Below are 16127 nucleotides of genomic sequence, written 5' to 3'. Positions count from 1 at the left end.
CTAATAAGCCTCCTTTAGGAGATTCTGCTTATTTCTATGCAGGGCACTTCAAGTACTAAGTAAATATTTAGGGTATTGTTACTGTTTGCCCTCCAGCAGAAATTGCCTTCTGCTGCTTAAAATAGTCTTTTCTTACTAGAAAATATATTTTAAGAAGTTTGCCCCACTATCTGTTCTTTTGAAATAAAAGCGAAGAATTCACTTTGACATCCATATATTTTAGCCTGGGCATCCTGAGGAAACAAACCTATTTGTTCTCTTTTAAAGGGTATGTCAATAGGCTTAACTTTTACGAACACAATACAGAGTGATGATATAAGTAAGAGTTTGAGATCATAGATTATATTAACAGTGTTTCTCGCTATCACCCTGATTAAGGAAACTAATTTTTCCATTTCTTATTGTCATTAACATGCACAATTACCAGTATAGCTTTGTGATTCAACGTTTGACTACAGGGAACACGTTCAATACAACTTTTTGCTGTGGCAGTCAGGTATAAGTTTTTTAAGAGCTTCAGAATCCAGACAGGACTGGATTTTACAAAGAACAAGATAAACATAATCTATTCTCCTTAAAATGAGATTACACTTAAGTAAAAAAATCAGAGTTTTTTTTTATAAGAAATTTTCACTGTTAATTTCAATCTTTTCTTACCTTTCCCCCAAACCAAAATGTTTCCACTCGAGTCTCCTGTAATAGTATCACCATTTTCAGAAAAGGTCACACACAGGACAAACTTTGGCTTCTCTTGTTTCTGCATGGTTATGAAAAATATACACTCACAGCACCACACAACCCATTCATCTTAACTGTATGCATATGAGTTATTTAGTTTAGTCTTATATCATTCTACTACTAATCTTCAAGGGAGTTAAAAACATTCCTACAGTCTAAACAGACTACATGTGCAAAGACATCACTTGAAGATGGAGTCCTAAAATTGCACCGTTCAGATACAAGTTATGAATGGATTGAGTGAGGTGGCCTGAAACAAGACCTGGAATGTTCAGATACAAACAGAATTTGCCCAAAAACTTCCACATCCCAAACTCAGAGGACAGAAATTTTACAGTAATAACTAGTAATGCTTCAGGACATTATTCACAATGTTTGTTGACTTCTAGTTTAGCAGGGTCTGCTTTCTCCCTCAAAATACAATCAAGATCACCAGTTTTACATTTGCAGTAATGGAACCATGGCAGAGGCCAAAATCTGTAAAAGTAGTTTTGAAGTTAAGAATAAAAATTAACGAAATTTAAGTATGTCATTGAGGTATCTCACCCTTATTAATATAAAGTACAAAAACTGACATAGCTAAACAGTGACGAATGACTCTACAGGCAGTTAACTTGGCCCTACTGTAGTTATCTGCAGTCACTGCAAAAATTGCTCCTTTGTGCATGTTTCACTGCTGTGAAGCTTAGTCTGTGTTTAAGAACAAATTCTTATCAAGACCTTGAAATGAAAATGATAGTTACCAAATAGCATCCAGCTCAATCTGGATTTGTATTACGTATGTTTGTGTATCTGAGCAGAACAGACGTAAAGGGAAAGATATTCACATAATTCCTAACTGCACTAAGGGGGAGACTGTCTTTCCTCTAACAAAATAACTTAAAATAAATAAACAAACAAACAAATAAATAAATAAATGACACCTATTTTTCTTTTAACTTGAGGTAAGCATAAGGAGTTTTAAAGTATTCTTACTTTGCAGGTACTATTTTATTTCATAGGTACTATAAAGAATAAATGACAAGGAATGCAAGGAACAGAATGGTAACTGCATTACTGAATTTCACTGTAGTGACAATGCAAACATCCAGTGGGCAAAGAAATTATTTCAGCACTTACCAGCCCCGAAAAGAAGCTTAAGCTGCTTTTACATTGCACTTCAAAGACTTTTAATTGGTGATAACACAAATGTAATCTAAAGTTCTATAATGCTTCAAAGTTAAATCATGATCGTGCTGTTTTGATTTCCTCATAGCTTATTAACCCTTACTTCTATATGATTGTACTATTAGTAGAAACATAAAATTAAATAAATATTTTACCTCAAATAATCCTTGCTTTTTAATAAGGGAATTCCCTTCTAGTGTCCAAAAATAAAGATGTGATTTTCCACAAGTAACTATTATATTTGTATCAGTGGGGTGAAAATCTGCAGCAAATACAGCCTCATTAGAGCACTTGAAAGGAAAAAGAAAAACAGCGTATCAAAATTTAAAATTCAAAGAAAACAAAACAAGATGAAATTATTCTCTACTTGGATAAATTGATCAACTCCTGACACAAGAAAAAAATTTAAGCTGCTTATTTGTCAGAGTAGATTAAGAGGTTTTAATAGAATATTATGAAGAAAAACAGCCAAAAAATTTTGCGTTTTTAAGGTAGTATCCAAGGTTATCCTTCAAAATATGTCAGTTAAACTAAATTTCATAAAGATTTTTCCTTTCAGCATCTTGTCCTCCCATTTAGGCACAGGACTTTTTACTAAACTCAAGACTGAACACAGCAATTCTATTTTATTTCTTAAAGAGGTATTAGGGTAATCAACAGCAAAAATCAAACATTCCCTTCCCTCATGTACCTTGATTTTATAAAATGGAAAGTGCTAAAAAGGCACAATATGTTCTTTATAAAAGACATTTCATGACAAAAGAAAGTACTCTGATCTACGTGGAAGAATGCAATACAAAATATCTTATAGCAACACCTTCACATCCGCCAGCTTTTCTTCCTTCTGCCAGTCCCACACAGAAAGCACGTGGTCATTTGAGTCATCCACCGAGCAAAGGCTGCTTCCCCCATTCTGATGCAAAACACGGAAAACATTAACTTAGTGACCAATAAACATTAGAAATATATAGGAAAGCATTCAAAACAAATAAATGTAGATGAAAACGATTCATTTACCAGCTTGTTGCAGTTCTAATTATCCTAGAGAACTTCCTGAAATGTAATTATTCACTGAATGTTTGAAAAATAAAGTTAAAAGGAATCTAGAAGCGGAACGCTCGCAAATTGCTGAAAAATCAGACTTTGTGAGGAATGAGATAGGTGTCTCTTTTTAAATATTCAGTGACAGATCTTCCCAAGGCAAACTACGCATCAACATCTGCACCTTTAAGAAGGCTTTTCCTGATGATTATACTGATTTTGTTTCTTGGTCAATTACTTGTCAGATCTGCTGTGGATACAGGGAACAATTTTACTCATTATATAGGAATAATGGATAAAAATTAGGGAACAAACAAGAAAATAAATGACTCATTTCTGATAGATATCTTTTTCACAGTTGTATCTTCTGTCAGCTTTTCTAATCTTAATGACCCTAATTTGTTTAGCTGTTCTTCATGCACCAGATTAGCCAGATCTTCTCCACACCCAGTTTTCTTAATGACTTGATGAAGATCCAACTGACACTCAACGTGAGCTGAGGGGAGATTACGACATCACAGGTCTCACTAGCAACAGCTGTATAACCACTGCCATCTTTCTCCATGTGGCAGCTATACAGAGAGGCAGTATTTAGACTATTTTTTCTTATCTTGAGGGGTTAATTCCTAGTTTTTTGTCTGTGGTAGAACAAATAAGTAATATTTGTGTGGGACAGAAAGCCATAAGGCATGAATATTTATTACATAGTTGCTGGTATTAACCACCTTGGCTTTGACTGCACCTGAGCTTGCTGAACAGAACAAGCCTAAGGTTACACAAGCATTCCTTTGGCAGCAATTCTGACAGTCTTGTATCTGCCACCCATAGCACAGCCACTTATTGCTGCCAGCACAAAAGTTTGGACTATCATAGCGCAAGCCTGTCTAGGGAACAGGTCAGTTTTGGAGGAAAAAGAAAGAAAAAAACCAATGAAACAAACTGTTTCATTTTGTTATATAAAAGTTTGCTTGGTTGTTTTTGTGATGGATTAGGTCCCGTGTACATATCTCAGACACAGCTACAAAAATAATTGTGCCAACACAAACTAAAAGGAGACAGACAGGAATTAGCAGCCTGAAGACAGGGCTGTCTGAAATGAGAAAAGCAACACTGCTATAAAATGGGAAGTGATGCTTGAAACAAGCTTAGCTATGACTGTAAAATCACAGCATAAACACATTAAACTTTCACTTTCTCGTGACGTCTGCCAATAGCAATACTCTGCTATGAAGCAAACGTTATCCTCCAAAGCTGATCTTGATCTGCATTCTTTCTCCATCATAGCTAATCAGCTCTCCCAGTTTACTCCACACTTCCCATAAAATAGTGTCACCAATAAGTTCCATGTACTTGTGGAAACTTTCACTGAGGTACATTTTGCCTGTGGGATACATCACAGAATCACAGAATGACCCGGGTTGGAAGGGACCTCAAGGATCATGTAGTTCCAACCCCCCTGTGTTTAATCCTCTCTTGTTTAAAAATTGCCATCAAGGCAATTGCACAATATATACACTTTTCTAAACTTCTGTGTGACTTCACAAGGCCATGTTCTCATACAGGACTTACAGGTGCCACCTACATCATATATTTCTATCTTGAAGAACTAGAATTTAAAGCATGTTGCCATGAGGCTAACCACAGGATCCCAACTCTTTAAAGCCTTTTACCATATGCCTTTGCTGCTTTCAAGTGAAAGATTTTGCCTCTCCCATGGTACTCCCTCTTTTAAGTTCACAGTAATCTGAGATACAGGCCATTATAAAGGTCTTTTGTTAGTCTTTCTTGAATGAGGAAAAAAAAATCCACTAAAAAAGTAACTTAATTTTATTTAACAGAGGGAGAATCTCAATGAGATGATTACAGAAAAAGAAGTACTTCTACAAATGTCTGTCCCTGAAGAAATTAATTCCATGTTAGGGGTATGCACAAGGTAGACCTCAGGGACTGTTGAAATACTGCTAACTTTAATAATGGCAGAAATTGCTGGAAACAACTAGACTGTAAGCTTTCTTCCTTCTAAAGAAGCAACTTAAGAAAAGAAATTAAAGGAAGTTTAGACATTGGTTTTCTTAAGGAAGCTAAATTTGCAAGGCTTTGTAGACACATTAGGCAAGCATTCTCAATATGACTATTATTTTACTCACAGATTTAGAAAAAGCAATGCAAGTGACAGCTCGGTCAAAGAAACCCATTCCAATGACATGCAGTGTGTTCAGAGTTACAGAATCCCAAACACGTACGTGTGGTGGTAATTGCTGTAAAAATAGACACAGACATAACTGTTGAAACAATTTTGGACAAAAACAACAGGATTAAAAATAAAATGTGAGCACATCCAAAAAGCATTTTAACACAAGTTAAGTTACAAAAGCTACTGGAACTTCACTAAATCTGACCACGTACATTATAAATCACTTGCTCATTACTATGCCCAGAGCCAATATCTGGGACTGACCATTCAGAGTGTACAGGGTGTCAAATCTCATCCATCTTTGCTAAATCACAGAAGTTAATGAAAAATATTCAGCGTCTATAAGGGGAAAACTGTTCATTGCATTGCAACACAGGACCTACTGGCAGGTCCAGAATCATCAGTTTATACTGCAACAAACAAAATAATTGTGGTCCATACCACAGAATGGCTTAGGATGGGAAGAACCTTAAAGATCATCAACACAAAGGGAGCCCCGATGCATGCACAAGGACAAGAAGAAAATGCATCTCAAAGCCACTAGAGGGCAACCGCTGGAAGCACATGCTGAATAAGTTTTATCTTAAAACTAACAATGTAACAGAAAATCTTTTTTTCCCCTCCGCTTACAGAAAAATATTTAATTCTGCATTTTCTTTTCCCCATGTTCTTTCAAATAAAATAACTTTTATTGCAACATCAGAGGAAGGAGGAAAGAGCAACAACCAGTCTCGGTAAGTAGATGGTAAAATTATTCCCACCCCTCAAAAAAGAGCACCTGTTATAGAAATGTCTTTTACATAGGATTATCCATATGCAGCAACATTTTAGATTTTATTTCACAAATACAGTAATGAACATAAACATCTATGAAGCTTAAAGACAGAAATACCAGATTTATCCAATGCACAACAGAAATTAAGGCAGTGAGTAGAAGAATATTATATTTGAATATCATAATGTGCAGCTGGGTAATGTTCTTCTCAATTACTTAAATCCCCATTATAAATATAATTTCTTTTTTTAAACTTCTCTTACAATTCTTCTTGTTAGAAAAGTTGCTGTTCTATGAATCAGCCGCATAACACATCAAGAAACATTTTATTCATCCTTTTCCTACTTCTGTTTGTATTCATTCTCTCATTTTGTCTTAGAAGCAAGTACAAGAAATAAATTTAATAAATTCTTAGCATACAAATGAGCTTCACAGTACAGACAATCATAAGAAAATATTTTTTTTCTTGATGCCCTTTTTTATACTTTGTCTTGGTAGTTGTGGTCAGGAATTAAGTGCTATAATGTACAATTAAATCTCTGCTTCTCTCCTTTTCCCCACTTCTGTCTTCATTCTCATGTTTCCCTTGCATCCTTTCCCCATCTTGTTAGGAGACCAACTCCCAAATTTCCTTTGCTCTGTATAAGTAATGGAACCAGAAACCACTGACTAATCTTGATAATGGAACGGAATAAATTTGATATTGTCCAAGAGGCACTCTCAGATTAAGTTTTAATTGTGTTCAACTCCATAATTTAAAACCAACTTAAATGCAACCTGAATAGAATATAGCATGTATCTTCTCAGCTTGTGAAATAAACACAGTGGTATGTCAATAAAGAGGTTACTCACTTTTCCATCCTTGGATGTACCTGCAACTTGACCTGTTGCTATAGTGATCCTGTCAGGATGGACAGCCAGGCTAAAAAAGGAAGAAAAACAGACAAGAAACTTAAAGCTATTTATTATACATTAAATCAAACTTTTACTAGAGCCTGCAGTGAATAGTCTTATTTACTTAGACAAAAATTTCATACATATCAACATTTTAAAAGCGCAAAACCAGAACTGGCTAAATTATTTCCATGCTTTTTGTTCAAAAATCTTATGAAGTAACCTAAGCTCTAATGCCTCAAAGAACACGCTAAACAAGCACCAGCCTTATGCTGAGATTCATCTCACCTAGATTTAAATGCTTGCCGAATACACAGAGTTTGCTGCTTGAGTCACTTATTTGACTTCAAGTTATCTCATGATATGTTGTAGAGATCTGGTCACTAAGGTAAGCACATTCTAAAGACAGTCATACAGAACAAACACTTACTCAAACATGTGACAAACTGCTTATCAGAATGTGTTGACCAGATATTCAGCAGCTTATGGGATTCTTCAAAAGGTTAGGGAAAAGGAAAAAGAAAAATGTCCTGTAGTAACTGATAAATAGTAATGCTGAAATTAAGAACCAGATTATGTGATTTCTAAAATTAGAATTGTTAACACTATACTCAATGTTAAAGTCTCTAAGAAAAAGAAGTCCACATTTCTGTATTAAAGTACAGCCTAAAGGGCAGAGCAGAGTCCACTTTCATCTAAACTTTCATCTTCATTCTTTTTTCACTGCAGCGGCTCTGCATACAGATCTAGACATGAAATACCCTGAGCAATAAGTAAGTGACAATAAACCGTCCAACTTTATAACCGAGAACTGTTCTCAGTTGAATCCTCTTCCTCATAAAGCAGGAAGCTTTGAAATTTCTGAAGAGTTAGAGAAATTTGAAGAAATGAGATGGAACAGTCCAAGTTAAAATCTCCTCATAAAAATACTAGATTATATAAATAATTCAGTTTTATGAAACACACTCACAATGCAGTCAGATTTGATTCTTAGGTTTATTTTAGAGATTCATTGACAACAAGTGTTTTAAGAGAGGAAAAAAAAAAATCTGAAGTGTAACTCACCACTTCACGTCATCATTATGACCAGTGTAATGTCTCTGAAGTTGTTCTTCAACATTGAATAACACAACCACTGAGGCGATGAAATATACAGTTTCACCCGTTGGAAGAAGATACAGGTTACTGCGACAGTCCCGACCCCGATATCCATAGCTAGAGTGTTTGTCAAGCTGTGATAACATCATTTATGAATTAAGAATGTTAAAAATAAGGAAAAATGAAACAAAATTCCTGATAGTCAGCACCTCCTCGCTTGAGCACAGCATTATCAGTTCAAAACCTCCAAAACAGTTGCGAGAGCCAAAGCATTTTCATTGCTTGAGTGCCTGAAAAGCTACATATCACACCAAAAGCAACAGAGTAGAAGAGACAATGACAGCATTTTATAGCCATAGCACTCCTTCAGTATCCTCCAAAATTTTCTAAATAATAGACTAAGGCAATATTGCAATTCTAACGCTGTCCAAGTGTATTTACCATTCATGCAGCTTGACAAATTAAAAACTTGAACTTGATGGAAACACTGGTAAGCCATTCAGTACATGTCCCTGCATTGCATTAGGAGGGACTGCATTATCCTTTGTTCAGGTTGATTGATTTCATTATTCTGGTCATTACCAACCAGATGGATTAAAAAAAAAAACAAAAAAAACCACCAAACCATAGAATAGTTACATCATACATTGATTTATTTTTGTAGCATTTAAAAGGCAGCAGCCCAGATTCTGATGCTCATCATATCAACACTAATATAAAATTAATTCAATAAACTAATTGGAATTAACCCAAAAATAATCTCATTTAGACTGAATGCGAATTCAGTCAAATTGTGTACTTTTATATTTATGAAGAGTCATTAGGGACTACAACTATTTTGGCTTTCCCTTTTTATGGTAAAAGAGAGGAACAATATTAGCAGAATCCTGGCAAAACAGAAGAGCATTTTAATTCAGTCATTATGGAGAATCTGGCTATGATGGATATATAGAAAGGTACTGCTGAAACCCCCATTACCTGATACTATAAATATATTTGTGCAGTGTCCCCTCCATAAACAGTGACAACACAGCCAAAGTAAAAGATCCATATTAGCATAGGAATACAATATTTAAGGACTACAGTTATTTTACCCCTAAAACAAACATTTAAATAACAGCTGGCTGCTGCTTTGTTTTATTATTATTTTAATATATGTAATAGCCCTGCATGCACAAACATTAAAAATACATTAAAAAACATTCAAAAATACAACTTTAAATTCCCAAATCAGCATTTTTCAGCCAAAGTTCCTTTAAATTGGAGATATTTAAATCTGAAGAAATGAAAGCAACAAATACTTTTAAGTTATGAAGCATTTATTATCAATTCCTAATACGTTTGTAAAGATAAGTTACTTCTCTAGATCACAGGGCATCACTCAGTTGGACCTTCACGAGGAAGAAATCTCTGTGCCTGCTACATGCAAAAGATTGCATGCTTGAGGGAAAATCTCCTTTCTTTACCATTCTTCCTGTTGGGAACAATGCTGCATTCAAATATTCAGTCTCTTTCTAGCCGTCTTTATTCCTAAGATTTAAACTCCCGGGGTTGATCTCCTCACAATTTCCCACACTCAGATTTGTTGCCGTCAACTTTGATTTGGTGAACTGGCACTTCAGCGAATGTTATCTTGACCTTTCCTTTTCTCTTGGCCTGCAGTCTTTGTTTCAGACCTCCCGCTTACTAAATGAGCTGCTCTCAAACGATCTCTGCAGATCACGGCCCTCTCTCTGTGATGCACCCAGTGCCTATGTCCTGCTTGGCACTGCCACCTCTGCTCCAGCCTTCCCTTGCTTTATCATTCAGCATTTCTATTTCTTCATATCTGACTGTATCGTATAATCTGAATCAGTGGTTGGTTGTGGGGTTGTTGTTTTTTTTCCCCCTTTTTAGCGTCCTCCTCCAATTATCTTAAAACATGAGCAGGAATCTATCTTTGCTCCATACAATCTCTAAATTGAGCATTATTTCTACTCACTAATCTATTCCTCTTTGAGCCCTGAAGACACCTGGTCACTGACATAACTTTGACGCTTGGATGGCATTATTTGATTTAACTGCAAAGAAAAACTCCTGGAAAAAAACAGCACAAAATTTTTGTGAAACCCTAAGTAATCACTTAGGGTTATTTGGGGCACTTCATTAATTAATACCTTTCCTATTAATACTAAACATTAATATGCGATTATTTTGGATATACAGATACACAGCTGGGAGGACATATGAATAACCAAACAATGAAAACAAAAATAATAGCCCATCTAGGAAATAGTCATTTAAGTAAGCTTAGATGAGAAACTAATGAGACTGAAATCATGACTCTAATTATCATTTTTAGGTCTGTAATATTAGCATCAACTTCCCTGTACGCAGTGTTAATGGCAATCTATTCTGATTTTGGTTTTTGTGGGATTTGTTTATTTCAGAAAGCATCTTATAACTCCTTATATAATTCTTTTGCCCCTTCCTTAAGGGGAGGGTGACTGCGCAAACCTAAAAAGACATCATTTGGTTGTTTTGTGATATATGTACAATGGCAGAATACTGCAAGAATTATTTATCACTCTATTATCAACTATTTTATTAAGCTGTGGTGCCCAGATATTTCTGATTTTTTAATTGACCCTCAGTTATTTCTGTCTGTATTATCTATGCAGTTCCAGCAGAGTGGGGTAGAACCCACAAAAGCTCAGCTGCATTAGGAGTAACAAGAATGGTTACTAAATCTGTCATTAATCTCTAGCGAATACAATGGGACTCTTGGAAATCCTGTGTGCAATCTGAAACCACATGGAGTTCTATTTATACAACTTAGAAAAAGAATATTTGCAGCTTTTCTTCTTTTTCATGAAGACAAAGCAACATCCTATTGGCAGTGCTCAGGACCAAAAAAAGTCTTTTCTTAAAATAGAGGTCCTTATGAAGGCTTAATCTCTCTAAATGTAGTGGATACTGCAAACAGACGTTTGTGTTTATATTTTACCATAAATCACCTATTATTTATACACAAATTTCATTTTTCAAAGGATAGACTTATTAGTAATAAAACTGAAACGTGACAATTTCTCTACTTGATGAAATGCTATGGGTTTCTTTCCAAGATAGAACTTCATAATCATGTCCACTTTTAGTTATCTGTAGAAAATTCTGGTCATTTGACATTTATGCTGCTTGAACACAGCTGAAATCTAAATGGTGGCACATATCAATTGCAATATGCTTTTCAGTTCTAGTCTTACTCAAAAACTGAAGTTGTCCTTGCAGGAAGTTGCTGTAATCAATGGCACTTTTTATAAAACACAGTTCAAAATGATAAATTATTGCTGTGAGTCAGTAAAAAAAACCCACCTTAGGTTGTTTTATGAGTACTATAATTAATAATCACAGTTCGCTACACTCTTACAATATGCCTAGCTTAATCTTCAGCTAATTAGCATGCTTCAAACTCAACCTTCAGGCAATGTTTAAGCAAAATCTTCAGCTGCCACCCTGTAATTCACCGAGTGCGGAACAGCAGGCCTTGAGAAATGAGCACCTATTTGAATGGAATGTCACCTTGCACTTCACTAATGAAGCATACCTCATTAAAGAAGATCTTAAATTTGCTATACTTCAGCTCTAAAATTTATTTAAAACACGTCATAAAGAAATCATTGACTTCAAGTAGTTCTCCAACACAGAAAGGATACACCCATTCCAGTTTAAGCCTCTTGGCTGGTAGTTCTACTTTTGCTTCCAAATTGTAGGATTCCACTTGCTCTTTGGGCATGTACATGGTAACAGGACGTCCACGAAGAAACATTTTTACATATCCTTCCTCTACAAAAGGTCAGAAACGGTTAGAGTTACACCAAAAAAAAAAAAAACAAAAGTCAGCAGAGAACTCCAGTGCTCCTCAATCCCTTCCTACTTAACAGTTTGGTGTGTTAACAATTACAGAATGACATGCAATCACAAATGTATAAGATAAGCAGCTTTCTTTTCCCCTAAATCACGCTCACTACACAGATACATATTTAAGTAAGTCCCTCTTTCTTCTAAATATTTTGAAAAGAATTAGAATTAAACAATGTCATGAAGAACTGAAACAATTAAAGGGCTACAATTAAAATGTTGGGGGTTTTTTTTGTAACAAAGAATGTTACATATTACATTTTTAAAATGTTTGAAAGGGGAAAACATCAAAGATTACAATTAACACAGAAATGCCACTTAAAAGTGATTTTATTTTTTATCAATATTTACAGTGGAGCATCAGCATCTAAAGTATTTTCCAACACTCAGTCGCATTCTTTGCATATCAGTGTAAAGTTATGCTTTACACTTGATACAGTGTTAGAGATACATTTGAAGTAAGGAACACGAACAGTTAGTAAGAGGAATCATGCTGATGTACATGCAAAAAAAGAAATGCGTTTTAAGAATCACTAAACATTGAGAAGGAACGACAACATTGACAGCACATTATAGAAAGGAGAATGACACAGAGGAAAGAAGCTACAAAAACTGAACTGGCTGACAGAAGTAAACATTTCTAAAAGAAAATACTAAAAATAATCTGTTGAATTCAGAAGAAATATTTTTGGGGGGAGGAGAAGCAGGGATTAATAACAGATCTGGAAGTACTGACTTGGGGACTTCATGGGGCTTATAAAACTAGGAGATCTGGCAAATGCCATGAAGGTCTGACTAGGACTTTTGGGAACTGGCAAGGCCAAAGTGGGCGTCCTGTGAACTTCTGGTGAAGTTTGTCCACATTCAGAACGTGCTGGCTCTTGCTGCTCCATCGGCAGATCAAGGAATTCAGCCTTGTTCTCATGCGAATCAAGCAGTTTTGGAGTCAGTGACATCTGTAGAGTTACTAGACAGAATAATCGTGGGCACAGAGGAAATGGAAGGGCAAAAGTAACAAAATCATGTAAATAGAAAAAAATTAACAATTTAGGAGTCTTAAAATTATGCTACGAATTGCTAGGTATCATTACAAGTATACTACCATGTTCTAATTAGAAAATTAAGGCTTTATTTTAATTGGAAATGCATACATCAGAAATTCTGATTAAATGAATAAAAATTATAGGTTGAACAAAAAAACATAATAGTTACGTTGTATTACCTACATACATGTGTATTTTGCCTTTAGACTGATTCATCTGGGAGAGATCACAGTAAAGTTATAGCTAGGGCTCTAAAATCCCCTAACATATAGAATTCACAGACATAATGAAAACAATGCAATATAATGAGAACAAAACAACAATACTAAAAACAAACAAACAAAACACCAAAACAAGAGAATAACAAGAGTGACAGATGGCTGGAGTTCAAGAAGCCTGTTAAAAAGTGCCAGAATACTGGAATTGATATTAAAAACCTACTCTGATCGATCTGTATGGGAAAATAAAGAGGGTAGAGCATTAAATAGCAGAGCATTTCAGCACTATTTGTATGCGCATGCAGTATCTATTTAATGAGCTTCAAACACAAGCCGATGCTAGTGATGCTGGTGCAGTGAAATTTAATAGATTTTCAGCAGTGGTAAGTCTGGACTGTGCTTATCGAAGGCTGTGAATGGATGATAGTTTAATTCACTAAGCTGCTTTTCTCACTTTAAAAAACACGGGACTCACAAAACTTGCATTTAGGTACCTACGGTGGAATTACCGACATTTGACCTAGTCAATCGAAGCTCCTTTCTAAAGTAAATAGGAAGAAGCAGGTACTTTTACAGGAATTAATCACACTTTAAAGCATGCATCCAAGGCCAAAGTATATATGTCTTTAGTATGCCTCTCTCTCTAACTGTAAATAGGAATTTAGGATGACTAGGTAAGGCAAAGAACTAAACATTTATTTGGAAGTTCTGGTACTATTAATTCTACGTGCATTGATTTTTGTTAGTAATACAAGTATATCATCTACATAGTCCCCTTCTATTTTTCTTAACTAAATCTTTAAGACAGCACAGTTCTATATGCAAAAAATAGCAGTAAAGACAGACAAACTATAAAGACATATCAGTGGCAAAACTTCTAAACAAATGTATCTTTCACATCCGCAATGCTGAGAATTTAAAACTGTTGTTGAAAATAACTCTCAAAGTTAATAACCACTGAATTGAAATTAGGAGACGTGAATGCTAGTAAGATCAGCAAAGATGATCACTACTGATTACATAAAACTGTACGACTACACAGAAGTAGAAACCCTTTAAAAGACTTCACCTTGAGAATAAACATTTTTAAAATGAAATTGTACATTTGTTGCAAAGCTGAAAGATGCTGATTAGTGGAAAAACTGTTAGGAATAAGCTATCTCTAAAAGCAAGACAGATCTGTGATTATATCACAGACATAAACATGCGTCAAAAATGTACATATTTACACTGCAACTTAGCTGCAACTTTAAAAAACAATATGGCATGTTTAACAAATATAACTCTACGTTATGACATTGAGCAAAAAGCACTGAGAAATTAGTTGTAGGCCTAAATCTGCTTATTTAGCGTTCAGAAATATATAACTCTAAATTCTACTCAGTATGAAATAGCAAAGGGAAAAAACCAAGGCTTCTATCGTTGTGTTAGACTACCAGCAAAACAGCCAAAGGGGCAAATCTATATGAATTTCAGTAGAAGTGCAAAACACCATTTCAAACACAGTGAACATCCACGTTGCCATATAGCTCTCTCAACATATTTTTTTTCTATTCCAAATTCTCCTGAAAAATCCATGATTCAATTATAACCCATTTCTATTTTTACAGTGAAACTGCAGGTTATAATTCAGTAGATAGTATAATAGACTGTATAATATTTTTGTTCTACTCAAAAGAACCAGAAAAGTTTTAGCATTGCAAAACACATGCAAGTAGAAAAAAAAAAATGCAGTTTATACATAGAGCTTTTATCACGCTGGCACCATTTTGCTTCGAGAGCTATGAGGTTTTGGAAGTGCAGCCTACCTTTGCAGTGTGTCACACGGCGCTTCCCTTGTGGTTACAGAGACAGAGACAGAAGGGCTAGATAAAGATGTGTTCCAGTATAACAGCCTCACTATACACCTGCTCTACAGGCTGTCCAGGGGCAACTCTGCTGGAAGCTAGCTCGCTTCCTGACAAAACCTGAACCATATGCTGTTCAGCAGGTGGGATCATTACAGACAAACCACCTAGCATTACTGTTCACTCCCTTATCTTTCAAAATTATTTAAGCTATATTATGCAACTACATGCTAAAAGTAACTAAAATATCAAGTACAACTTTCTTAGAACTTTCAGTAAGAATTTACCCAGGTAAGGGGAGTAGAAGCTGTATAACATGCTTAATTACCAACATTTATCTACTGGGGAAGTGCTACAAGAACAACTATTCCAGACACCATTTATTCTCTGGCACTATGCAATAAATGTTATGCAAAAACTGCAAATTCTGTGTGAATTCTTAAGACTTCTTTTGCTGAAACAACTATTTTCAAGAAAGAAATGTTGATTGTGGTTGTACTGTCACAATGTATTTAAATTCTCAATTCTATATATTCCTAGATTCAGAACCAGTTACACTCTAAATCTTGAAGAACTGCTTAAGAGCTTTGTTGGATGCTGATCAATCCATTTGGTAAACTAGGGATTTTCTTGTTCAGCTTAATGTAAGATACTGTTAAAGAAATATAAACAACAAGAATATGATAAAATTGATAAATGAGCCATTTTCTGTCTTCCTTATTCTATTGTAATGAAGGATTTGTTTTAAATCTGTGTTTTTTCAGAACAAAATTTACTTAGGTGTAGAATTCAGTTTCTTATCTTCATCAAGGACAAGGACCAGCACTTGCACTAAAAGGCCAGTTTGCTTTTGAAATCACGTAATGAAAATAATACACGAGAAAAAAAAATGACTCTTGAATTCAAGATAGATCTCCAAAACCACAGCTTCAATACACCTTCTTTATTTGTAATCTGACAAACTGTATTACAAAGCATTGGGATAGATATGGAATTCTTTAAAGGGAGTAATCAAGTACAGCTAATAACTAGATTAATGTGTCATAACTGGAATGTAGTAATACCTTCAATTTACAAAACTTTAATATTGCCCCAAAGGGAAGATATATATGAGGTAAGAAGACGTGGCTTTTGCTTCTTCATCTTCTTACAAAGAAGTCTAACTAAAATAAACCTACTGGGACAACAAAAAGTTGAGCAAACTGCTCAGGTTTT

At 35.0% G+C, this 16127-nt stretch overlaps 1 protein-coding gene across 18 annotated transcripts in view; it reads right to left on the bottom strand.

The window, feature by feature from the left end:
* The window catches only part of EML1 (EMAP like 1), a 110708-nt gene that overhangs the window by 14241 nt on the left and 80340 nt on the right, over positions 1-16127 (bottom strand). For 11 of the 18 annotated variants that reach the window (XM_015865509.3, XM_085550555.1, XM_085550558.1 and 8 more), the window contains 8 exons: positions 14874-14900; positions 11600-11729; positions 7875-8024; positions 6768-6837; positions 5094-5204; positions 2723-2818; positions 2061-2195; positions 658-757 (listed from right to left, as the gene is read on the bottom strand). In XM_015865509.3, coding sequence (XP_015720995.1) covers positions 658-757; positions 2061-2195; positions 2723-2818; positions 5094-5204; positions 6768-6837; positions 7875-8024; positions 11600-11729; positions 14874-14900 — 819 coding nt within the window. The remainder of the gene's footprint in view (positions 1-657; positions 758-2060; positions 2196-2722; positions 2819-5093; positions 5205-6767; positions 6838-7874; positions 8025-11599; positions 11730-14873; positions 14901-16127) is intronic. The other 7 variants (XM_085550559.1, XM_085550556.1, XM_085550548.1 and 4 more) reach the window with 1 other exon arrangement.

This window comes from Coturnix japonica, chromosome 5 (genome assembly GCF_054131305.1).
Source record: "Coturnix japonica strain WE chromosome 5, WE-NBRP24, whole genome shotgun sequence".
NCBI lineage: Eukaryota > Metazoa > Chordata > Aves > Galliformes > Phasianidae > Coturnix > Coturnix japonica.
This window is presented reverse-complemented; position numbering and strand designations above follow the sequence as displayed.